Raw genomic sequence first — 25504 nt, 5'->3', positions numbered from 1 at the left:
CCTATACTGTCTTCCAGGGTTTTTATAGTTTTGGATTTTACATTTAGGTCTTTAGTCCATTTTGGGTTGATTTTTGTGTATGGTGTAAGGAAGGGGTCCAGCTTCAACCTTCTGCATATGGCTAGCCAGTTATCCCCAGTACCATTTATTGAATAGGGCGTCTTTTCCCCATTTACAAGCAGGTTTTTAAAGGGAAAAAGGGCTGATACAAAGCTGTTTGACAGGAACTGTCATTGGCTTACAGAAACAACAATGATTAGTGATTGGCTATACATTGTTGAACTATAGAGTGTGTGTCATTCCATGGCTACTTGGCATCAGTCTAGAGCCCACATAGCTAGTAGCTTCAAGAGGTCATTATTTACTAGGCACAATGGCTCATGCCTGTCATCCCAGCACTTTGGGAGGCCAAGGCAGATGGATTGCTTGAGCTCAGGAGTTTGAGACCCACCTAGGCAACCCCATCTCTATCAAGAATACAAAAAAATTAGCTGGGTGTGGTGGCGTGCGCTGTGGTCCCAGCTATTTGGGAGGCTGAGGTGGAAGGATTGCTGGAACTTGGGAAGTTGCAGTGAGTCGTGATCGCACCACTGCACTCTAGTCCGGGTAATAGAGGGAGATCCTATCTAACCAAAAAAAAAGGAAATTATTTATCTCAAAGGTGGGGTGTGAGATGTGACTGCTGTCACAGGCTGTCATATTTCAGTGCTTCTCTAGGCCTAGTAATTAAACAGGCTCACATTCCTCAGATAAAAAGTTTTTTTTTCTTTCTCATGGCAAATGAGTCTTTCTAAACTTGAGCTTTGGGAAGCAGTTGCTTTCAAGCCCCCAGTAGTCCTGGACACTTGTTTCATATTATTACTTTGTATTGTCCAAAGGGGGAGTGGGTTTATGCTTGCTATCAAATAAGCTTGAAATAGCCTCAACCCAGGAATTATCCCAATAATGTTAGAAATGTGCAAATTAACGAAATGATCTGGTCAACAGTTAAGCTCAAATGACTTTTTTTGGAGGGTGGGGAGAGATAGAATTTTGCTCTTGTTATCCAGGCTAGGGTGCGGTGCAATGGCACGATCTTAGCTCACTGCAACCTCTGCCTTCCGGGTTCAAGTGATTCTCCTGCCTCAACCTCCCGAGTAGCTGGGATTACAGGCATGCACCACCACACCTGGCTAATTTTTGTATTTTTAGTAGAAATAGGGTTTCACCATGTTGGTCAGGCTGGTCTTAAACTTCTGACCTCAGATGATCTGCCCGCCTCAGCTTCCCAAAGTGCTGGGATTACAGGCAGGAGCCACCGTGCCTGGACTCAAATGACTTTTCTGCTTTTTTTTTTTTTTTTTTTTTGACTCAATGGATGTCATCTTAGAGCCAAAAAGTTATTGGAGCTGGGCTTCCGGCTGTCCTTGATCTTGCTCTGAAATAGCCCTCTCTTCTGTCCTTTGTCCTTCCTTGGTGGAGGTACCTGGCCCTCCCTGGTAGCACCTCATAGTGATTCTAGAACTTCCACCCAGCCCTTGGTGGTTTGGTCTTTTGGGGAAATAAGTAGCAGCCATTCTCCAAATCTTAGCCCACTTGGTCAAGTTTTTGAAACTACTTCATTCTTTTTCCCTCAAGAAACCAAATCGTAAGCCCCATTACCTCAGGAGAGCAGCCTCTTTCTTGGCCATGTCAGTTCCATCCTATTTATGTGCTAAGCAAGCTAAGAGGCTTTGGAGAATGACTCTGTGCCCCTGTCTGGAATGACTGCCACCCCTGGGGTCCTGACCCTGCCTCCCAAGCCCCCTGTGACACACACCCGGGAAAACCCCTGGCAGTACCCAAGGAAGCCATTTCAGAGGAGTGGAGCAGGTGCCATGGGTTCTGTGTTCCCTGGGGCCCTCCCAACACCATGGGGACACCCTAAAGGTCTGACCTGTGGGCTGTTTCAGTGTTTGTAAGCGGTGCATTCGGAAGATGGATCACCACTGTCCGTGGGTCAACAACTGTGTCGGCGAGAACAACCAGAAGTACTTCGTCCTGTTTACAGTAAGTCAGCTTCCAAATTCTGCCCCGCCCCCCAAGAAGCAATGGAGCACTTTGTTCCTTTGAAAATTCTCAGCATTCACGATGTTCTTTGCTGCTGTTCAGAATACTGCCTGGCCCTGTAGATCTCCACCTTCCTGCCAAAGATCTCTCTGGCTCAACAAGTGCCTGTTCCTAAGCCCTTCCCTTGAGCGTTTAGAAAATTGATTCAAGTTGATTAGCTATGAGCAAGGGCTGTATTCTGGGCTCCCATGCCAAGTGTTGGACCTAAATAGCTCAAGAAGGCAGTTTGGGTGATGACCTCAAATCCTGAGCTGCAGGTAGGTGGAGTCTACTTAGTGCAAGGACTAGAAGGGCCCTCAGCAGTCAGTACCCTGACTTTTCAAGGGAGGAGATACAGCAGACTTGAACCCCCGTCCCAGGCAGCTCAGACTGCCTGGAGCCCAGGTCATGCCTGGGAGACGGGCTTGTTTCTGTTCTGGTTCCACATACTCCCGGAGATGACTGCTCACTTGACCCAGGGCTGGGGGTAGGGGGATCTGTAGGGAATCACTAGCTGGCCCTCTGGTCCCTCCTGGTCAGGCCTCGGCCTAGCTAAGTGTTCCTGAGTGGCAAGTTCTGAGTGCCCCTGTCCCGGGAGCCCATGAGGTCAGAGGATTCTTACAACAATGGTATCTGCACTGGTTTCCTGTTTCAGATGTACATAGCTCTCATTTCCTTGCACGCCCTCATCATGGTGGGATTCCACTTCCTGCATTGCTTTGAAGAAGATTGGACAAGTGAGTATGTGCCGAGGCTTTCCTCCCTGCTCCAGGGTGGGTGTGTGACCTGAGCGGGGGCAGGGAGGCTCTTTATTTCCTTCATGGTACCAGGGGCCAACCTCATTTTATTAAATCTCCTGAAAGCCTATGGACTGAACAGGGAAGAAATGGCAGAGGCTGGAATCTCTCTTCATGAAAAAATGCAGCCCCTTAACGTCAGTTCGACAGGTAAAGTCGTGAGTTGGACAGACAGACCCTCTGGACTGGGCGTGCCCAGGGAAAATGCAGGCCCCAAGCAAGCACAGAGGCCGGTTCCAGTGCGTGGGAGCCGTGCTGGGAGAGAAGTTTTGTTTTCTGTCTTTCCATGAGGCACTTAAATCAAAGGTCATTTTATTCCAGTCTTGCAGAGATTCATTTTTTACTTTCTGGCTAGGACATGGAGTTTCTTTATTAATTTGGTTTTTGTGATGGTTGTTTTTTAACTGCTTACACTGATAATGGTGAATTTACATTAAGATTGTAGATAATTCTTCCTGCTTTAGAGGCATCCCACTGAAATGTGTAAATACTGAGGAAGAAACTCCAGCCAGAAGATTGCACAGATCCTGAAGGAAAACAATAGATGCTGGAGGAAAAGAAATGAGAGGCCACCTGCTAGGCTGGCTCTTTCGCACTCACAATCTGTGAGACAAACGTCTTGAGCAAGGAACATTGTATTTCCTCTACTTTTCCCTCTATGGACCTCCTTTTTTTGTTTCACTGTCTTTAGAACTTTTGCTCTTCCTATTCATGCTGACTTCTTCCCACAATTCTGGCATAAGTCAGATGGCAGAGGTCAAGCTAGCAGACAATAGAGAGAGGAGAGGAGGGTAGGGGTGAGTGGGTATGTGCAGAACTTACCATTCTGCCTATCTAGGTGAGTCGCCAGCAAGTTCCTGATCACTTGGTGAGCATTCTGAAGTACATGCCTTCTGCTAGGCCTGGGGAACCAGATCTACTCCAGATGTGGCCTTGGTGACTTGACAGGGGAGTCCAATTAGGATATTTTATCATCCCAAACACCTCCCACCTCTCATCAAGTTAACAGACATGGTCAGGTGATGGGGTAGCACAGACTATCAGTGAGGCAAAATGTCCCTGTCATGGAATGGTGCTGGAAGGGACCATTTCATTAATGCCTACTGGGAGCCAGGAATGGCCCAAAGGGCTTTTTGAGCGGTGTATTGTTTTGCCTTTATAACCAGCCTGCAAGGTAGGAGAGATGCTTCCCATTTTGCAGATGACAAAAGCTGCGGCTCACAGAGGATGAACAAGTTCCCAAGATCACTCAGCTAAGAAGAGGGCCTGTAGTTCAAGCCTAGGTCTGGAGCAAGGTTTTTAGCCCTGTCGGTTGACTCCAATGGTCAGGGCCCTCCCAGCCATGCTCTTGATTAACTGTGGTCAAGATTCCTGATGGAGTGGGCTTCTATGGCGCCAGCTTCTGTGGCAGCTGGGCTGGGAAGGCACAGGTCAGTCCCCAAAGTTGAGGCCTGAGAGTTGACTGTATATGACCGTTACTGCCCTCACTACTCAGCCCTGGTGAAGCTGTTGGGCCATAGGAGCTGGTGTGAGTCGGGGGCCGAGGGCTGTCCCCCGGGATTAGGGCACTTTGAGTTGATATTTAAAGAAGGGTAGGGAGGTGGTTCCACACTCCCTGATCTGATTCCTACCTCCCCAAACTCCGTTGGTAATTCCTGAGGCCCAGCCCACAGAGGAATGATGCTTGCTGCTTTGCAAGGAGGGAGAACAGGCCATGGCCCTGGGCTCTGCCATCAGCTCCAGGGCAGCAGAGGCAGATAAGAAGGAGGTGCTTTGTCCAGCAGGCACCCCCATGTGCTCCTGCCAGGCCAAGGCCAAACTGTGCAGATGTTCTTTCATGAATTCTTAAGCATCCCCCTGTACAGAAAGGAAAACAAAATCTCAGAAAGCCCAAACCTCTTGCCCAGATCCTTTTGTTGTCAGGCACTGTCCCAAGGCTGGTTGTACGGCAGTGAGCAAAACAAAGCCCCTCTCCTTCTGGAGTTTGAAGTGTAGTGGGAGAGGCAGCTATCAAACAAGTACAGAAAGAAACAGGTAATTCCACAATGCAAAGGACAGGAAGACACAGGGGCTGGAACAGAATATTAGTATGGGCCTTGTAGTTAGAGTTCATGATCAGGCATTGGTGCCAGGATTTGTACCTCATGGTGTCTGCCAGATGTCAGAGCCTCGCATTCTCCCCAACACCCTTCCCAGCCCAAGGCCATCATACTTGTAGCCACCTACGGCCAGCCCATCAGGCTGGTGGCCACCCCAACCAAGCCCTGCCCCACAAGGAGCCAAGAAGAGAAATCATTCGGAGGCATCGATAAGTTCCCAGGGAAACCTGAGGAGATACGCATTGTAGATGAGATGCTTCTTACCTGTCACCCACATGGTGTTTGGTATCTTTCCAAGCTCATTCCCACATTTGACCTCCCTTGCCCCTCCTGACATTCCCGTGGGGGAGCCAGCAGGACAGCTTGGATGGAGTGCTTACTCCCTTAATTCCCAGAATCAGTGAAGCCCGACTCTGCCCTCCAGGATCTGATCTTTCCAGCCAGGGAAACAGACACAAGTATGGAAGCAACGAGAAACAAACCACAGCCCAGGCTCAGCCAGCATGGGCAACTGCACTGAGGCGCAGAAGTCCTTAGGTGAAGAGTGCCAACCAAGGGGCCTAGCCTGTCTGCCAGCACCATCTCCCAGGCCACCTTGCTTCAGGGCCCTCCCCTCCCTGCTCACCCCCACTATCTCCACAGCACCTTCGCGTTTCTCTTCCATGCGCTGGGTTTCTGACTTAGACTTTGTTCAGACAAAAGATTGCTGCTTAAAAGCAAACCATACCTCTAGTCAAATCTCACTGCTTCACAGTGGAGTGGGTGGAGGACTGAAGATGGTGGGACTGGCCTCAGGTCCCCGGGGCTGGAGGCCAGGACAGTGAAAGCACCTACTCTGGGCCCATGCCTCTTTGGTCAACTCCCTGGCCTTTGACACCGATGGCCTCGGTGCTACAGATGTCCCTGGGAGCAGGGGCAGTGCATTACCTCACACTATAGTCAAGGCTGAGCCCCGGCAGTTCAGCTGCCCCTGCCAAGCTTAAAATCCCAAAGCCACCAAGTGATCCTCCACAGCTGCCCATGAGCTGATGGGGTATAGAGGGGCAGCATGTCATACAGGAATGCCCAGAAAACCTATGGCCATAGCAGGACTGGACAGGCATCTCCACCTGGGTACCTACATTGTGCTCTCTGAGGAGAGGAGGGTCCCCTGTGGTGTCGTCAGGCCTTCCTGCCTCACTTCAGAGGCCTTCCTGGGCCCTTCCAGGTGTCAGGCACCGTGCTTGGCACTGGAGGCAGTGAACAAGGAATGATTTGTATTAGGGAAGGGAAGCCCCGACTGGGGCCTGGCCTGTTGAGTCGGCCAGGATGATTCTTACCGTAGCCTGGAGGCCAGGGACCTGTGGCACCCAGGAGGAATGAAGGCCTGCAGGCGGGAGGGAGAGTGGGAGCCCAGTGGGGCGGTGAACCTGGGCAGCGGGCAGTGGGTGGCAGCACCAAGCCCTGTGTACGTCTTCTCTTTCAGAGTGCAGCTCCTTCTCTCCACCCACCACGGTGATTCTCCTCATCCTGCTGTGCTTTGAGGGCCTACTCTTCCTCATTTTCACATCAGTGATGTTTGGGACCCAGGTGCACTCCATCTGCACAGATGAGACGGTAAGCAGGCACTCTGCCCGCCATTTCCGCACCTGGGGATGGGGAGGACCCAGGGTCAGTGTTGCTGGGAGAGCTGCTCACAGTCAGACCGAAGCCCAGTGGTCAGGCCGCTGGTGTGCAGGGCACAGTTCCTTTGTTTGCAGTTACATTTGGGTCATCTTCATCCACACACAAGTCCTCCAGCCTTGGGGCAGCCACAGCAGATCACACCAGGAGTGCGGCCCAGCAGCCGTGGCTGAAAGGCTGCCTTTACCACATTTCCTTCCATCCCCCCATGACAGGTCTTCCTTTATGCTGTACTGCATTAGACACTCCACTAGGCACTGAGGGCACCCTTCCCATCTGGGGGCCACAGGCTTGAAATAGAGTGGTTGACAGGGTGCCCTAACCCAGCTGGGACAGGCAGGTCAGCTTGCCAGCCATGCCTGGGTCCTGAGGGCAGAGTCAGGAGACAGGTCTGCTTGAGCCCCCAGGGCAGCAGGCTTTTACCTGGCCTCTGGGTCATCTCTGTCCGGCCCAGCCCTGGTCCTCGTCCACTGCCTTCTCCTCACCCCCACCACCACCTCCCATCTGCCCACAGCACCTTCGCTGGAAGCTTTGAGGCTGCTGGCTGTGCCAGACTGGGGCCTATTCCCTTGGTGCCCCTGTTGCTATCTCCTGACCTTCCTGAAGTGTCTGAAAACCTCAAGGTGGTCAATCCCTGGCTGTGATATGGGCATTTCTCTGGGGATTTACATAGGAAAAAGGGGCGGCACTTAGCTCTGGGTGTGAGGAGCAAGCAGAGCCATGAGGTTGAGAGCCATCCCTGTATGACTCCTGATGTCCTGAGGCCCTCTCAGGGTCAGCTCTCACCAGTGGTCTAGGGCTCTGGGTGAAGGTTTGGGCCTATGGGTAGTCAGCATTGGGAGTGGGCTCATAGGACGACAACATCCTCCCACTGCTGCTGGGCGCCTTCCCCTGTGGGCTTAGAGGAGCGTGTGCAGAGCAAAGAAGGGACAGTGCCGCCCACTGCCAGAGGACCATTGTGCGTGTCTTTCGGCAACTTTTAGAAGGTTGCGGGGCTTTTGGCAACATTTTTTCTTTTATAAAAAATGATGTCATTGCAAAAGAGTTTCTGTAAAACTAGTAGCCAATAGTTTAGATCCAGCCCTGTATCCAAGCAGTAACCATGACCAACTTTTCTGCATAAGATCTACAGGGAATCCGATGGGGATTCTTTCAGGACCCACCTGCCATTGGGATACTGCCAGGTCACGGTCTGGGGGAACCAGAAGGCAAGCTCTCATGGCCCCAGTCCTAGCCGTTCTTCCCTGAGAAGACTATTCCTAAAGAGAATTATGTTGGAAGGAAAGGAGAAAGCTGGAGGGCCCTGCCCCACCTGGGAAAGGGTGTCTTCCCTTTGCCCTGTGTCCTTCCCAGGTCCCTAGGTTGTGAAGACAGACTCAAATTCGGCTGTCCTCCCAGCACCCCTTCACTAGAGACCACAGCAGACAGACCCCTGGCCAGGCTTCTGCCAGGCTGCTTCTCTCCTGCCTCTCTGGGCAGGGACCCTGTTCTTAAGCCCTGCCCTTTGACCAGCTCCATCTGAAGAAGGGAGACGGGGAGGAAGCAGCTCTTCCCCCAGCCCCAGTTTTTTCCTGAGACTTAGCAGGGGAAGTGGCACTGGCTCCATGACAGTTACTGCATAGGTCTCCACCATGCTTCTCCCCAAAGGAGCCACTAGGAGGACCTTTGCCATGCCAGGCTGGCTGGCCTGGCCATGCCACCCTCTAATCTGTACTAATCACTCCTCCTTCCTCCTCTATGGTGACTTCTCCCCTCATTCGTGGTCTGTCACTCCTATTCAACCTTCTCAGTTTGTGTCTCACCAGCCCCACTAAGCAGGGTGCTGCTTAATCCCCCAGCCTGGTGAGACGCACAGCACCAGAGCAGTCATTTGATTTGTTACTTTTTTTTTGTCTGCAAAGTGGTCATGGTAGCTTCAAACTTCCTAGAAACCTCTCCCAAATTAACGGCCATCATTGGTTATGATGATTGCGAGCTCCACAACAGCTCTGAGGCCTCTAGTGACAAAGCCTTCATAGCACTCCATCCACAGCTCAGCACAGTTTCTGAAGAGTGCCTCTGCAGAGCTCAGCGAGGGGCCAGAGCTGGAGAGATGCGACACACCCTGGCCTGGCATACTTAGACGCAGCGGCATCTGCGCTGCTGATGATGCTGCTTTTTCCCTCCCTTCTTGGAGGGACTTGTGAATGAGTGCCCACCAAGAAAAGGAGAAATTTTTTTAGTAACACGTTTTATGAGAAAGATGTATTATGTAGATAGCTTTGTTGCTTTAAAAAGGAAATATTTACTCCATTCACCTCTCACTGTGGACATCCCTCCCCAAAAACCACAGCAATGCAGTGCTTGACTGAAAGTATGATTGTTCTTGTTTTCAGGGAATAGAACAATTGAAAAAGGAAGAGAGAAGATGGGCTAAAAAAACAAAATGGATGAACATGAAAGCCGTTTTTGGCCACCCCTTCTCTCTAGGCTGGGCCAGCCCTTTTGCCACGCCAGACCAAGGGAAGGCAGACCCGTACCAGTATGTGGTCTGAAGGACCCCGACCAGCATGGCCACTCAGACACAAGCCCACACCACAGCACTACTGTCCCATCTGTTCTCATGAATGTTTAAATCGAAAAAGCAAAACAACTACTCTTAAAACTTTTTTTATGTCTCAAGTAAAATGGCTGAGCATTGCAGAGAAAAAAAAAAGTCCCCACATTTATTTTTTAAAAACCATCCTTTCGATTTCTTTTGGTGACCGAAGCTGCTCTCTTTTCCTTTTAAAATCACTTCTCTGGCCTCTGGTTTCTCTCTGCTGTCTGTCTGGCATGACTAATATAGAGGGTGCTGTCTCGGGCTGTGCCCATTCTACTAACTGAGTGGATGTGACGCTGTGCATGGATGGAATAGTTCGGACACCTGGCAGGGGATGCATGGGCAAGCCAGGAGGGCCCTGACCTCCCACTGCCCAGGAGGCAGTGACAGGCTCCCCGATGGGACTTAAAACCTCACCGAAGATGGATGCTTACCCCTTGAGGCCTGAGAAGGGCAGAATCAGGGATGGAGCCTTCGGAAGGGACCTTGGCACAGCGACCTCATCCCCCAGCTGGACACAGTTTGCCTCCTAACTCGCAAAGCAATGACCTGCCTTGTACTTTATGGGCTTGGGGTGTGTAGAATGATTTTGCGGCGGAGTGGGGAGAGAGATGAAAGAGGTCTTATTTATATTCTAAATCAGCAATTATATTCCCTGTGATTATTTGGAAGAGTGTGAAGGAAAGACATTTTTCCAGTTCAAAATGCCTTATACAATCAAGAGGGAAAAAAATTACACAATTTCAGGCAAGCTACCTTTTCCTTTGTTACATCTGCTTCCTCTCTCACCACCCCCTCTCCCTCTCTTCCCCAGCAAGATGTCAGTTAAGCAGTGTGGATTCTGACTGCAATAGGCACCAGTGCCCGACACGTACAGCCCTGCCATCATCCCCTTCTCATTTTATAAACTTCAAAGTGGATTCACTTTCTGATATTTAACCCCCATAAATGTGCACGTACCTGTGTCTTATCTGTATTTTAACCTGGGAGACTGTTGTCCTGGCATGGAGATGACCATGATGCTGGGGTTACCTCACAGTCCCCACCTTTTCAAAGTTGACATATGGCCATACCATTGGCTGGAATCCACAGACACACCTAAGCCTGTGGCACTGGGACAGAATAGATTTTCCATTTGAGAGGCACTTCCTGTGTCAGTCTTGTTTGAAGGAGGTGGTGGTGGTGGGGAGAGGTGAAGGAGGTAGGGAGTGCCCTCCAAGTACAAAAATGACAAATATGATTATTTACCATCTGGGAATTCTCACACATTGATTTGTTTTTTAAGCAGTTGCCAGAAATCCCCTTTTTTAGCTTTTGCTTGGGGTGGGGATAGAAGATAAGGTTTATTCAATCCTGTCCTGGGTAGGGCGAAAGTGAATCTAGCCATGTGATTTTTCAGAAAAGTAAGTGGAACATGCTGCCTCTTTTCAATTCTGTCAGTGCTTCCACATGGAAACAAAATGCAATAAAATTTTTCCAAAACCTGTTCTGATTTAGCTATCTCTCTTGAGGTGTTACCGTTAGCGGGAGGCCGACTGTCCACAATCTACTTGAGTTTTCTCCGGTTGGGTGTTTCATTGCTCCGTCTCTTGAATGAGGATACTTTATTTTTTGGGTTTTAAAATACATTTATGGTCCTTCTCTTGAACCAGCTTGCCCCACCAGGCCTCTTTCCTTGGCTTTCTGCAGCCTGAATCAATTCCTGTGTGTTGATGGGCTTTCCTAAGAGCTTTTCTGAGTCAGTCAACTTTGACTCGCCTCTATGGTGCTGTTCATGCGATACGGGCAAGGCCGAGATGCTAAGATTTTTAAAAAAGAATGCTGTTTTAGATCAAGTTGATAGCATTTGTTCTCCATATGCTTTAAAAATTTGTTTTCTTAATATACAGTTCACTTAGGTATATGAAAGAAGTGTGATTGTATTAAATGACTAGAGCGGGGCTGCAGCTCTGGGCTTCCCCTAGGGGAGAGAGATTGGTAATACTCCATCTTCTAGGACATTTGTTAAAGTAACACAGGTTAGTTCTTTTCCCCGTGGCATTTCTAAGGAATGCAGCAGACAGTGCTGAAGATGCATGGACTTTTTTTTAGTCCTAAAAATAGAAACTCATCCTTTGAAGTTGTGCATACTATGTTTATCTTTCCAATAGAGTGGGGTTCCTTCAGATATCCTATAGGATTCTGCGTCTGGGTTTGTATAGGCCTTGGCTAGAAACAGTCAGTGTTTCTGAGCTCTCAGACCAGTTGCACTCAGAAGATAGGAATACCCCAAGGTTCCTGGCATTTTTATTTCATTTTTATTCAGACTGATAACAGTTTGCCGAGAGCACAACGACTGAAGAATGTGGCCATCATTTGCAGGATAGTGATTGGTTCCCTGCCTGGCTTCCACATAGGAAGAAAAAGCATCCCTGAGCTCTCCTCAGCATTTCCAGATACAATGAAAGAGGACATCTTTCTACACAAAGTCGCCCCAACTTTTGGCTTGGACACAGGAGTTCTAATAGTACTGTTTGGTGCACTCATGGGAAAATGAACCAGTAGTAGCCACTGTCTTTCAGAGCCTGGGCTCTGGGAAGTGGAAGTGAAAAATAAAGATGTGGCTCGTTGGGTTAGGTGATCCCCAGCTTGCTTGCCTTCTGTCAACTCTGTCAGGTTTGTGTTCATAGCAACCAGACTGAATATGCAAAAGGCTTAGATCCAAGCAAATCTGTAATCTATGCATATTTGCATGGGCTTGGTAATACTTCCTCTTTTTTGTTAGAGACAAGGTCTTGCTCTGTCACCCAGGCTGGAGTGCAGTGGCACAATTAGAGCTCACTGCAGCCTTGAACTCCTGGGCTCAAGTGATTCTTGTGCCTTGGCCTCCCGAGTATCCAGGGCTACAGGCATGTACTACCATGCCTGGCTAATTTTGTTGTTTTTTAATAGAGTCAGGGTCTCACTGTGTTGCCCCAGCCAGTCTTAAATGCCTGGCCTCAAGCAATTGTCCTGCCTTAGCCTCCCAAGTCTTGGGATTACAGGCGTGAACCACTGGGCCCAGCCCTGTACTTCTTGTTGAAAGAGCCCCAAGTATTAGCTTTTGCTCATCTGGCTAGGCCACTTAAATAGTTAAAATCCACCGTCCCCTAATGCAGAAACCGATTAGGTGAGGTAAATTAACAAACATTTTAAACACATATGTGAGGTTGGCATTACACAGAAACTCCTCTCCAGGGGGCTGGGCTGGGCTTTCTCAGCCAGACTAATGGGTTTTAAATTTCTCTCTCTTCAAGACTTGCAGTGCATCAGTTTAGAGGGTGAGCCAGCCAGTAGAGGGAAGGGGCCCCACCTAGAAGGTGCCCTTCAATATCAAAGAAATGTAAAGAGAGAAAGATTTTGCTAGAATCCTCCTCAAAGGTGTTCTTGAGGTTGCCAGACCAGCAACACCAACATCAGCATCCCCTGAGAACTCGTTAGAAATGCACATGCTCGGTCCCCACCCCAGGCTACCGAACCAGAAACTGGGGCCCAGTAGTCTGTGTCTTCACAGCCCTCCAAAGTGATTCTGACTATTAAGTTTGAGAATCCACTTGGGGCTTGCAGGGGTCCCTCCTCAGGTGGTCCCTGATGCCTGCTGGTGATATGGGTCCTGTGCGCTGCTGGGCTCAGCATAGTGCAGTCGGGGTGTGCTGATGGTGAGACAGGCACGTGTTCCCTCCGCTGAGAAGCCACTGAGACCGCCTTCCCTTATAACCTGCGGACTCCCCAACAAACAACTGCCAAGACATCAAAGAAAGTCTGTATGAAGCGGATCCAAAGTATTAGCCTGCCCACCACTCCTTGTGCATCTCATCAGTGGAACCCATCTCTAGACCAATGGCCCTTTCGGTGAAGAACTAGCCCGGAAGGGAAAGAGAAAAGCATAGAACCAAGGGGCCTCCAGCTGGGAGTGGTGGCCGGTGAGCAGTCTAGAGCCAGGGGCATTGTAACAGCCCAGATACGTGACCTGTACACGTCCTGACCTTTGCTTTCCACATATGGGTTTAAACAACCATGTGGCTTTTTCTTATATTCTTTAAATACATATCTGACTTAGGATCACCTCACAGAAGAGACAGAATTCACGGTGAAGCAGGAACAAGCCACTGACCAGTGTGCTCCCAACCTGAACCTTCTTTTTCTCACCCTCTCAAGAAAACATCTTGCTGACTTGAGCAGCGTGATTGCCGTAGCAGAGTGGCCCCCAAGGATCCCGCTCTATTGTGGCACACAGGAGGAGCCGATGATGCTGATCCAAGGAGTGATGACAAGCGCTGCAGAGGGACGTTTGCCAAAAGCCTTCTGGGGGCCGCTTGTGCTCTAACACCGACATAAGGATGCCCTGACTTTCTGCAGCTGAGGCCATATCGTCTGGTGACCAATATTTGGGTCCTGGCTTCAGTCTTCAGTTCAAATCTCTGCTTGGCTACTCATTACCATACCGACTACCAAAATATGACCTTGAGCAGTAACTTCTTTAAGTCTCAGTTTTTTCATCTGTAAAACGGGAATGATAATCTAAATCACAAAGTTAAGGGAAGGATTACATGAGGGTGATGAATGGGAATGTATAGTGTCTGGCCCTGGTATGGCTTTATAAGTGTTAGCTGTGTTAGAGCTGTGCTTTTCAAATCATCAGTCACAACCATTCATGGTTTGCAACCAGCATGTTTTTCAAGAAAAACGTTTAATGCATTACATATTGCAGGGTAAGTATTGTTTTATGAAGCTTAGAGGATTGTGTGTATATGTGTTCTGGAATGCAACAGAAAAATGTTTCCTCTTGTGGGTTACAATATAGAGGTATGAGATCTCTGGCCGGGCACGGTGGCTCAAGCCTGTAATCCCAGAACTTTGGGAGGCGGAGACAGGCGGATCACTAGGTCAGGAGATCGAGACCATCCTGGCGAACACGGTGAAACCCCGTCTCTACTAAAAAATACAAAAAAAACTAGCCGGGCGAGGTGGCGGGTGCCTGTAGTCCCAGCTACTCAGGAGGCTGAGGCAGGAGAATGGCGTAAACCCGGGAGGCGGAGCTTGCAGTGAGCTGAGATCCGGCCACTGCGCTCCAGCCTGGGCAACAGAGTGAGACTCCGTCTCAAAAAAAAAAAACAAAAAAAAAACTCTAATGAGGAGAGACAGTGCTATCTGCCCAGCTATGAAGAGACACATTTGCATAGGCTGCTTCCTGAGGCTCTGGCTTTCTACATCTGATGATACAGGGAGCAGGGAACAGCCTGTTCTCTCTCTGTGGGGCTCAGCTGAGTCTGCACAGACTCTTCCTTCCTCGGAGGCCTTAGTCCTAATACATTCATTTTGGAGTGTTGGTGAGTTTGTTCACAGATCACAGCTCATGTGTCACCCAGGCTGACCTGAGCCAAAAGGCCCGTCACACACCCTTTGCAAGAGCTGCTGGTGTCGACTATGACCCCCTTCCAGGCATCAACAATTTTTGTTTGTTCTCTTGAGTCTGAAGCTAGTATTACTGCTCCACTGCAAACCTCAAGTTTAAGAACTTTGCCTGCAGGATCCCTTTAAATCCACATAAAACTCAAAATTGAGTCCTACCAGGAAAAAGCAGCCCTCAGCCCATTTTTATACATCAGATTTGTTTGCAATATTTTCTTTCCGGACTCAAAAGTCAACACTCCCTGAACGTTCCACTTTACTGCTGCAGACCTCTGGTAGACAGGCCAGGCTCTGTCTGGAATACTTTTATGAGCTTGGTGAGGAGGTTGAGTATAATCCAAGAGTGCCTATCTGGGAGCATGCCACATGAATGGCAAATAATCATCCTTTGGGCTCTTGGCTTCATTCCTCTTCTCTCTGAGCTCAGCCTCGGCACAGTGGTGATTTGCAGTAGAGCTGGAAACATGTTGGGCAGAAAAAACAACACTACTTCTGGTCCCAGTTCTGATACATAACAAGCTAGATGAGCCTTGGCCACTGTCATGGCCTCTTGGAACTTCTGTTTCTTCCCCATCTGCCAATCATCAATACTCATACCCACCTCCTCACAAGGAGGCTATAAAAACCTGTGGTCATGGCTTTGAGTCCAAGTCAGTATGGATGCAGCCAATCTGTCATTTCTGGGTGTCTCCTCTGTAGCTGGATCTGCCATATGGTGATGTCCCAGCTCTTGTGCTATCAAGTTAAAGCCTCTTTCTCGACAGGCTGCAGATGATCACCCAGGAAGGGAATGCAGAATGCCCAGAGCAAATCATCTCAGCTGGTCACTGCTTCTGTGCCAAGAAGGGAGGCCTGGCAAGGGGCCAGTCAGGAAGCAGCATGGCATCCCGTGCTCATGACCCACATGAAGGTCCCTCTAGACTTGTGTTAACAAGATCCAATTTCTGAAACAGCTGTTTTTGTTCTGATTATAAAAGTAACATTGGCTCATTGGTAAAACTTGGACTATGTGAGAAGTCTACAGAAATAAATACAAATCATCTAGAATTCCATCCCCAACAGTAACCACACAAATGTTCTAATGTCATGTAAAACTATATTAAACCATCTTTTCTAGCTGCATAGTGTTATAGAATCGTTTGCTTAACCATCATTATTGGGCATTTCTCATTTCCAGCTTTGCATTATTATAATTCAGTGTTCAAGTTTGTATTGCATAAATCTTTGTCTGATTATTGATCATTTTTAAACTTTTTGTGAAATAACTTCAGACTTAGAAAAATGTGACAAAAACAGTACAAAGAGTTCCCATGTACCATTCAATCAGTCTCACCAAAGGTGAATATTTTATACAACCATAACACAAATATAAAACCCTGGACATTGACAACACCATACCCTTAACTAATGTATGTACCTTATTCACATTTCTCCTATTGTCCCATTAACACCCTTTTCTGTTCCAGGATCCCACACTACATCATTTTGCAAGTCTCCTCCAGTTTGTGACAGTTCCTCAGTCTTCCTTTGTCTTTCATGACCTTAACCCTTTTTAAAAATTGAGGTGAAATTTCTGTAACAAAATTAGCCATTTTAGAGTGTACATTTAATGCATTCACAGTGTTTTGTACCACCAGGTCTATCTGGTTCCAAAATCTTTTCATCAGTCTTTGACCCTTTTGAAGACGTAGGGCAGGTATTCTTTAGGCTGTCCTTCAGATTGTGTTTTTGATGTTTTTCTCATGATTAGATTGAGGTTAAGCATTTGGGACAGGAGCACTGCTGAAGCAATATGTCCTCGTTGCACCGTATCAGGAGGCACATGGTGTTGATACGTTTCATTATTATTGTGATGTTAACTTTGATCATTGGGTGAACGTGGTACCCGCATTGTTTCTTCCCTACTATTAAGGTACTGTTTTTCCCTTTGTAACTGATAGTATCTTATGAGGATATACTTTTGAGATCCGATTTTTTTAACTTAGAATTTATTCAAAAGTCAAGAATCATAAATCTCTGAGATGGTGTGGGAAGAAAAAGTGCTGGAGAAGAATTGGCCTAGGGTACCATCAGATCCCAGACTGTGTGTTTGCCTCAGTTTCTCTCTCTGCATAACAAAGGATTGTGCCAGTTGTGTAACGATCTTGTGTGGAAGAGAAAACCTAGAACTAGATACACAGAGATCTTTCTTGAGTCATGTGAATGAGCAGTGCCCAAGCCCGGCAAACCCACAGCAAATTCCCTTGGCTTCCAGAAGAGATGGAGAAAGCAGTGCCCCCACTGGAGGGTCAAAAGCCTCTGTGCAGGGTGTTGTGGGCCTGGAGAGCTGGCCTGGCCATGTCTTTACCTCCTCTGGGCATCTCCCCACCCCAACACCCTTTCTGTGGCCTGGTGGCTGAGTTGCAGCTGAGGCAGGTGAGTTGACAGCTTGGAAGAGGCTACAGGGTGCATCTGCTGCATGAGCAGGCCTGAGCACAACCTTACCTCCCCACAGTGGTCCTGGGTGCCCTCCGGCTGCCTACTGCATGTTGGCACCAGCTGTATGAGCACCCACTTCTTCACCTCGCATGCTATTTGTGTCCTGCCCTCTCTCCTTAACCCCATCATCCTTCTGCTGTATTTGCAGCCCCTATCTACCCTGGTGGGAGTGGCCAAAAATATTTAGGAGGGGGTCACCAGTTTGTAGCGGCCTCAGAGGATGCGTGGTCCCCCTTATGCCTCAGCCACTCATCAGCCTGGCCCCTGCCCATCATCTGGCATTGCATTTGTGGAAGGAAAGAAGGGGAGGGCTGGGTGGTGGGTGGAGAACACGTCAGTCCGCCAGGCAGACCCTGCTTGCTGTGTTCCTCCACGCTGCTGTCTACCCACGCCCCAGAAGTCCTCCGAGGCACCTCTCGGGGCTGAGCTGGGCCACAACAGGCTGCCCTCTCAGACCCCATCTTACCCACGCCCTGGACCCCGCCACTGCTGGGCCGTAGCTGGGGGTGTGTACATGAGCTGCACAGCCCAGCAACACGCTGACGCTGATGCTCTTCATCCCCTTCTCCCTCCAGGGCATCGAGCGCCTCAAACGAAAGAACCAGCCCAGGGAGCGCACGGGGAGCTGGCAGTCAGTAAAGGAGACCTTTGGTGGGGACTTCTCCCTGAACTGGTTCAACCCCTTCTCCAGACCGTGTCAGCCAGAGATCCCCAGTGACAAAGACATGGTGCGGCAGGTGACATCGCTGTCAGACACCGAAACAATGGAGGATCCATCAGAGGAGACAAAGGACGAGGACTCTGTGGAGGTGACAGATGAATAGATGCTGCTGTGGGGAGAGAAGCAAACACTAAAAAGTGCTGTCAACCTTCGTCCTGGGGTTTTGGATAACGGGGCTCATGGGCATGTTGCACTCCCAGCACCCCCAGCACTTCCCTGAGCCACTCGCTTGGCCTTGCCATTCCCTGTAACCCCTCCTTCATCTCTCCATGTTGGGCCAGGTCTGGGGGTCGGGAGTAGGCTGGGGACATCAGAGGAGGATGGGGGCTTTCTCAGAGTTCATCTAAGAAGAGTCTGCACTGAGAGGGCTCGTCAAGAACCGTTCTCCAAGACTGGGCGGCTTTTACATTCTCAGCCCAGCAAAGGGAGCTTTTGAACAGGGCAGCCCAGGGGCAGAAAAGAGCTTGCCTTTGGCTTTCCCTGGGATTTCTGTCTTCTCTTGGGAAGGCTGGGGCCTTGGCTCCTGGCTTTGAGAATTAAGATTGTGACAGAAGGACTGGGCAGGGCTGGCCTTGGTGACCTGGGTTGGGACACTGACATCAGGGGAGACTAGCCTGAAAAGACTGCAGAGCTGCCAGCCACTCCCTGGAAAGGGCTTCCCCCTGCTGCCTGCTGAAATTAGGAGGTAGAGGTGGCTGCCACATCTACCTGCAAGGGCCAGGCATGGTTCAAAGAGGACCCTGCATTTAGCTCTAAATAGACATGTGCAGGACATGGCCAGCACGGACAGAGCCAGGGTTATAACAGTAGAGCCGAAAATGAGCCCCCATTCCACAGACACCAGAGTCTTCACTGAGCGAGACAGCTGGGAGCTGTCCTGCCTATGGCTACGTGTCTAGCCATTCACAGGTGTGGGTACCGGGAAGGACGTCTTTAGAGCTACTGGGGACTCTCTAACCACTCCCATGAGAACTTAGTTGAATGTTACCTCTTGGAGGAAGTCTAATAACACACGTAGGTAGAACTAACCATAAACCCTGCCTGTGTGTTTGAGGCCAGTTCTCCCAAATTGGTGCCCATCTTGTCTCTGAAAAGATGGGTGATGGCCAGGGCCTGCTGACTGACGAATCAGATGAATCAGGAAGACAGACACACACACCCTACCAGGATGAGTCTGCCCTCTATTCACCCCATTTGAAGCCTAGGGTGTCTGTGACCACTTGTGAAGGTCTGAGCAGCATTCTGGTGCTCCTAAACCCCATTCCAGTGGTTGCTGCAGCATCTTCTGCACAAAGCCCACAAAGAAGAGTTCTTATCCCCTTTTGGTATAAGAAGTGGATTCACCACCCACTCCCTCCACGGGCCTTTGTTCCTCTCTTTGGGCCATTTCCCCAGCATCTACTGGCGTCAGGATTGGCAGGGGCATAGGCACTCAGCAGAGCATGCCCCTGCAAGGCCTCAGTGTCAGGGTCCCCCTTCCAGCTCCAGGCAAAAGGGCATGAGTCCTGGCCCCAAGTGGCCTGTGGCTCCAGTTCAGAGGAGAAGAAGGTCAGTGTTTGGAGGTGCAGTCTCAGGACACTGAGAAAGGAAACTGGCGACTATGAGAAAGAAAAGAGCCAAGCAGCATCCTGGTTCTTGGACAGCATCCTTGGACACTGTGAAGGGTGACGATCCTGCCAGAGACCGTCTCTCTACAACTGATGACCCACAAGGGCCTGGGGTTAATTGCTCAAAAGGCCCAATGTTCACAAAGTCACCTCTGCCCTAATCCTTGCTCAGAGCTCTCCAAGTATGACCCACAAGAGGGGTGATGGGGGATTCTAACATTAACAGAGCAACCAGAAAGACATTGGGCCTCCCACAGTCAGGCTGCAGGCCCACTTTCTTGGTCCTTATCAGCTTTAATATTTATTAATAACAACATAGGAGCCTGAGTCAGCTGTAAAGGCCGTTAACTTGCAATCTGGACAGGAAGTCGACGCTCACCACTTTGGGTAAGAGCTGCTCTGACTATAGGGCCCCCCTATTTGTTGTCCTAACTCAGAAGCATCTCTGGGCTGCCAGGGTGGTGGATGGAATACCAAAGAGTTCACACCAAGGAGGAAGCAATGCCTGCCCGCTGGAGTCTCCTAAGGGGCAGCAGTTCGAATAAGCAAAGAGGATTTGCTGGTCACTGCTGACATGGGTGTTTATGGTGAGTTCAGGCCTGAGGACAGGAGTGTCTGCAAAACCACATGGCCCTTGAGAAATGTCCTTGCACATTGGGCTTCAAACTCCTCTTCTAGGGATCCAGCTTGGCCTGAAAGCAGAGGTACACAGCAGCCCCAAAGCCAAAGTGTTTTCAGATTGGTTGCTCTGGAAAGGAAGGCTGGGGTGAGGGGGCATTTTACCTGCACAGAGGCAGACCCTGCCTCCCCTCATCACTGACCCCATCTCCAAGGTAGACCTCAGCCATGTCAGTCCCTGTTCTGGAAGGTGCTGGGCTGGGCCACAGCCAGGGTTATGTAGGTAATTAACCTGTCCAACCCTGAGCCTCGCCTCCCTATACCAGCGACACTGGTCTGTCTGTGGTGACCGTTCACAGCATAACATTCTGCTTAGCCTCAAACTGAAAGCATTGCAACTGAAGTCAAAACCCGATGAGATCTTACAGGGAGAGAGAGTGGGTGCAATTTGCCTCTTTCTTTGAATAAAAAGCTCTTTGCTCACCCTCAGTGACTAGAGTCTCCTGTTTTAATTAAGAGATCCCAGCCCAAACCCTTGGGCAGTGTCCTTCCTCATGGGTCACCCTAAAGGCACCTCTAGGAAAGCTACTTTTCTTCCATTCCCAGTGTGGGAGACCAGTGTCATACGGCACCACACAGTGGCCATGCCAGGCTTTATCACCTCTTGGGATCGGACACTGTGCTGTGGAGTGACTGACCAAACCCTTCTGTTTGTGTCACCACCCTTGTGGTATTTCCAGCAGAAGGAACAATTACCTTTCCTTCAATAAACATTTATTGAACACCTACTGTATGCCAGGGAGGTGGGCAACAGGGGCAAGGGTGACCAGGATTGAGGTTTTTTTCACTTGGGCAGCTGGAAAGGCAGAGGATGACAGTATCCCACCCATGACTGTCCTGTGAATTAGACACAAAATAACCCTCATTCAAGCTACGCATGTGCCTCTGCCAGGGTGTGTATCCAGTTGGGGTGACAACCTTTGAGAGAGGGGTTGGATGTACTGAACAGACAATAAAGAAGCCAACTCCGGCCGGGCGTGGTGGCTCACGCCTGTAATCCCAGCACTTTGGGAGGCCGAGGCGGGCGGATCACGAGGTCAGGAGATCAAGACCATCCTGGCTAACATGGTGAAACCCCGTCTCTACTAAAAAAAAAATACAAAAAACTAGCCGGGCTAGGTGGCGGGCACCTGTAGTCCCAGCTACTCGGGAGGCTGAGGCAGGAGAATGGCGTGAACCCAGGAGGCGGAGCTTGCAGTGAGCTGAGATCCGGCCACTGCACTCCAGCCTGGGCGACAGAGCGAGACTCCGCCTCAAAAAAAAAAAAAAAAAAAGCCAACTCCTCGGAGCACCTTTGCCTGGGGACGCCAAAGGATTCCACGGCTCCCCAGTGACCACATAAAATAAACCCCCAGCACAGGATACTTTAAGAAGCTTATTGGCATAAAGGAAAAAGGACTCAGGGACCACAGAGTTTTCTTGAAGCAGAGTTTAATTTAAAGCATATTGATCATTTGAGCAAATCTCTGGAGGGCAGAACAAGAAGGAGCAGGCTTCAGTTAACAGAAGCAGCCTTGAGTTGCCAGGATGGCAGATGGAATACCAAAGAGTTCACACCAGGGAAGAAGCAATGCCTGTCCCCTGGAGTCTCCTGAGGGGCAGCAGTTCGAATAAGGGAAGAGGATTTGCTGGTCACTGTTTGCTGACATGGGTTTCTATAGTGAGTTCAGGCCTGAGGACAGAGGTGTCTGCAAAACCACGTGGCCCTTGAGAAATGTCCTTGCAGATTGGGCTTCAAACTGCTTGGAGCACCAGGAGAGGGACTTCCTGGATTTCAGGGATAGAGAGAGGACAATGGAGGCAATAGAAGGAGAATGCACTTCTAGCAGGCCCACCCCAGTGCTGAGAGAGCACTCCAGTTGACAGGTGCTTTCAGGGCCTGCAAACCCATGGCCTGAAAATATGGCAGCTTCTCACGGGGTGCCAGCGGGTGGCTACTGGGGATTCTCTAACCACTCCCATGCCCATAGCCTGCTGCTCCAGGGAGAGAATCTGTGGCTTTGAAGTCTATGGATTTGAATTGAGACAATGGTGGCCCTGATTTTTGAGGCCATGACTCAGGAAAGGGATGGGATTCTGTGGCCTAGGCTGGTGTTTATAGCTGTGTGATAGCACAGGACCTGGCCTTGTGGGTCTGGCTGCTTATGGTTGTGTTGGCCTTTCTGACCTCCTGCTCTTGAATCTGCCCTCATAAAAGTCATCAAATTTAATCATCCATAATCTGAAAGCTAAGCACAAAGTAGGAAATGCTGAAATCTCAACTAAGGCTCCACAGCATCAGACAAGGCTACTTGGTGATGAGAACAATCTTCTGAGCGTTAATCTCTTTCACTTGTTTGGAACTTAACTTGATGATAAATTTCTTGGGTCCAGTTTTTATTGGGATGCATTTTATTTGGGATTGGATGGTCTCACCAGGCTGCACCGTCCTGGAAAATTCAAAGACATACGGACATACAATCAGCCAAGGATGTTACGGGAAGAGGAAGAAGATGAGTTGGGTGAGAAGCCAGAAAGCCGAGCCTTAGCTCAGCCTCTTTGAAAAGCCCTGGCCATTCCAGGGCATGGCACATTCCTAGATGGTAAGACACAATATTGTCATTTGGCACAATTCTCAAATAAATAAGTAAGTAAATTCAATGCAGTATCAATTTAAATCCCAACTGTTTTTAAACTATATGACAAGATGATTCTAAAAGTTCTATAGCTGGACCTACACCCTGGGTGCTGCTATCAGTTTTCTCAGATGTAAAGCAAGATGGTTGAACCAGCTGGTTTCCAGAAGCTCTTCCAACTCTGACATTTCACAAGCCTTCCCTGGAGTCTTGACTGACTTTACTACAGATGTTCTTGTTTCACGGGTGTTAGCAACAGTTATCTATTACATGAAATCTAAGAGGAGCATGTATCTTATGTTGAATCCACATGAAAGGAATTGTCTAGCCCCTCACTACTCAAAGTGTGTTCTGGGGCTCAGCAATACTAGCATCACCCGGGAGCTTGTAGGAAACACAGAATCTGAGGCTCCACCCTAAACCTGCTGAATCAGAATCTACACGGTAACAATACTCCCCAGGTAATTTGTGTGCACGTTAAAATGTGATAAATCCTGATCTAACGAAAATAGGAGCCTACTGGTTTTTACTTGGAAGATTCAGACATCCTGTAAGAAAGAGACCATCAGAAACCTCTCAGAAACAAAATATTAGAGTTCAGTAAAGGTTTTTGCTGGATATATCAGCATGCCAAAAATCAATTTCCATATAGTCCAGCAAACGATTAGAAAATATAATGAAAAATATTCCATTCATAAAAGCTATAATACTGATGCATCTTGGAATTAACCCAACTAAGAACGTGCATATGGTATATAAAGAAAACAATATTGCTTTTCTAAAGGTGATAAAAAAGACTTGAAAAAAATGGGAAAATCTCATATTCCTAGATGGTAAGACACAATATTGTCATTTGGCACAATTCTCCCCCAAATAAATAGGTAAATTCAATGCAGTATCAACTTAAATCCCAACTGTTTTTAAACTATATGACAAGATGATTCTAAAAGTTCTATAGACAAAAATGTGGGGGGTAGGGATTTGCCTAATGCATATCAATATGTAGATATGATAATCATATAAAATTATTTTAGGACTATAATAATTTAAGTGGTATGATGTTATAGTAGAAGAAGACAAATGAAATAGCAAATTAAAGAGTCCAGAGACCCAGATATATATGGGAATTTACAGCCTAATAAAGGCAGTGCTACAAAGTACTAGGAAAACCATACACAAAGTTGGAGCTCCACATCACACCACACCCAAAAAAAATTCCAGATAAATACCTAATTGTGTAAATAAAGCTGGAAATTCTAGAGAAAGCATAAGAGAAAATTTCTATGCACCTAGGATGACATGAAATTCAGTATCCAGGCCGGGCGCGGTGGCTCAAGCCTGTAATCCCAGCACTTTGGGAGGCCGAGACGGGCGGATCACGAGGTCAGGAGATCAAGACCATCCTGGTGAACACGGTGAAACCCCGTCTCTACTAAAAAATACCAAAAAAAACTAGCCGGGCGAGGTGGCGGGCGCCTGTAGTCCCAGCTACTCGGGAGGCTGAGGCAGGAGAATGGCGTAAACCCGGGAGGCAGAGCTTGCAGTGAGCTGAGATCCAGCCACTGCACTCCAGCCTGGGCAACAGAGCGAGACTCCATCTCAAAAAAAAAAAAAAAAAAAGAAAAGAAATTCAGTATCCGTAAGGGAAAAGATTGAAAAATTTTACTACATTAAAATTTAAAACTTCTATGGCCGGGCGCGGTGGCTCAAGCCTGTAATCCCAGCACTTTGGGAGGCCGAGACGGGCGGATCACGAGGTCAGGAGATCGAGACCATCCTGGCTAACACGGTGAAACCCCATCTCTACTACAAAATACAAAAAAACTAGCCAGGCGAGGTGGCGGGCGCCTGTAGTCCCAGCTACTCGGGAGGCTGAGGCAGGAGAATGGCATAAACCTGGGAGACAGAGCTTGCAGTAAGCTGAGATCCGGCCACTGTACTCCAGCCTGGGTGACAGAGCGAGACTCCGTCTCAAAAAAAAAAAAAAAATTTAAAAGTTCTAATGGTGAAAGACATCTTAGTGTTTAAAAAAATACAAACTGTTTGGCCAGGCATGATGGCCCATGCCTGTAATCCCAGCACTTTGGGAGGCCAAGGTGGGCAGATCACCTGAGGTCAGGAGTTCAAGACCAGGCTGGCCAATATGGGAAAACCCCATCTCTACTAAAAATACAAAAATTAGCCAGGTGTGGTGGCGCATGCCTGTAATCCCAGCTACTCAGGAGGCCAAGGCAAGAGAATCACTTGAACCTGGGGACAGATGGAGGTTGCAGTGAGCTGAGATCCTGTAACTGCACTCCAGCCTGGGTGACAAAGTGAGACTCTGTCTCAAAATAAATAAATTAAAAATTAAATTTAAAAATTTAAATACAAACTGCTATAAACAATTCACAGCACATAACACTCTTTACTGTGTAAAGACTCCATACTAATATGAAAAAATAAACGACTCAGTAGAAAAATGGACAAAAGTTAGGAACAGGCAATTCACAGGAGAGAGTCAATTAATGTAAGAAATACTCAGCCTCACAAATAATCAGAGATGCAAAGTAAAGCAATGAGATTACTTAACCACTAGATTGGCAAGAATCAAAAAGATCTGTTGATAGAGCATAAATTGATGCAATCTTTTCTGAAAGTAATTTGGCACTAGCAAAATGTATCTACATTTTGACCCTATGACCCCATACTGGGAATTCACATCTCAAGAATATGCACACATGTGCAAGATATATGTCCAGAAGTATATTTCTGTTTGTAAGAATACCT

At 48.5% G+C, this 25504-nt stretch overlaps 2 protein-coding genes across 16 annotated transcripts in view; one reads left to right on the top strand and one right to left on the bottom strand.

Annotated features, from left to right (window-relative positions):
* ZDHHC3 (zDHHC palmitoyltransferase 3) overlaps positions 1-20549 on the top strand; it is a 60240-nt gene extending 39691 nt beyond the window's left edge. For 4 of the 15 annotated variants that reach the window (XM_074031909.1, XM_045386382.2, XM_074031908.1 and 1 more), the window contains 4 exons: positions 1932-2028; positions 2723-2804; positions 6429-6559; positions 17690-20549. In XM_074031909.1, coding sequence (XP_073888010.1) covers positions 1957-2028; positions 2723-2804; positions 6429-6559; positions 17690-17938 — 534 coding nt within the window. In that variant the 5' untranslated portion in view covers positions 1932-1956 and the 3' untranslated portion in view covers positions 17939-20549. Of the gene's footprint in view, positions 1-1931; positions 2029-2722; positions 2805-2930; positions 3015-6428; positions 6560-9000; positions 10693-13382; positions 15757-17689 lie in introns of those variants that run through there. The other 11 variants (XM_045386379.2, XM_074031907.1, XM_045386374.2 and 8 more) reach the window with 5 other exon arrangements.
* A 985-nt stretch (positions 20550-21534) lies between these two features.
* Positions 21535-25504, bottom strand: part of TGM4 (transglutaminase 4) — a 30980-nt gene continuing 27010 nt past the window's right edge. Inside the window, exon 14 of the mRNA XM_045385283.3 lies at positions 21535-22549. Coding sequence (XP_045241218.2) covers positions 22408-22549 — 142 coding nt within the window. The 3' untranslated portion in view covers positions 21535-22407. The remainder of the gene's footprint in view (positions 22550-25504) is intronic.

Source organism: Macaca fascicularis, chromosome 2, assembly GCF_037993035.2.
Source record: "Macaca fascicularis isolate 582-1 chromosome 2, T2T-MFA8v1.1".
Lineage (NCBI taxonomy): Eukaryota > Metazoa > Chordata > Mammalia > Primates > Cercopithecidae > Macaca > Macaca fascicularis.
Note: the sequence above shows the minus strand (reverse complement) of the source record. Positions and strands in the feature narration are given on the sequence as shown.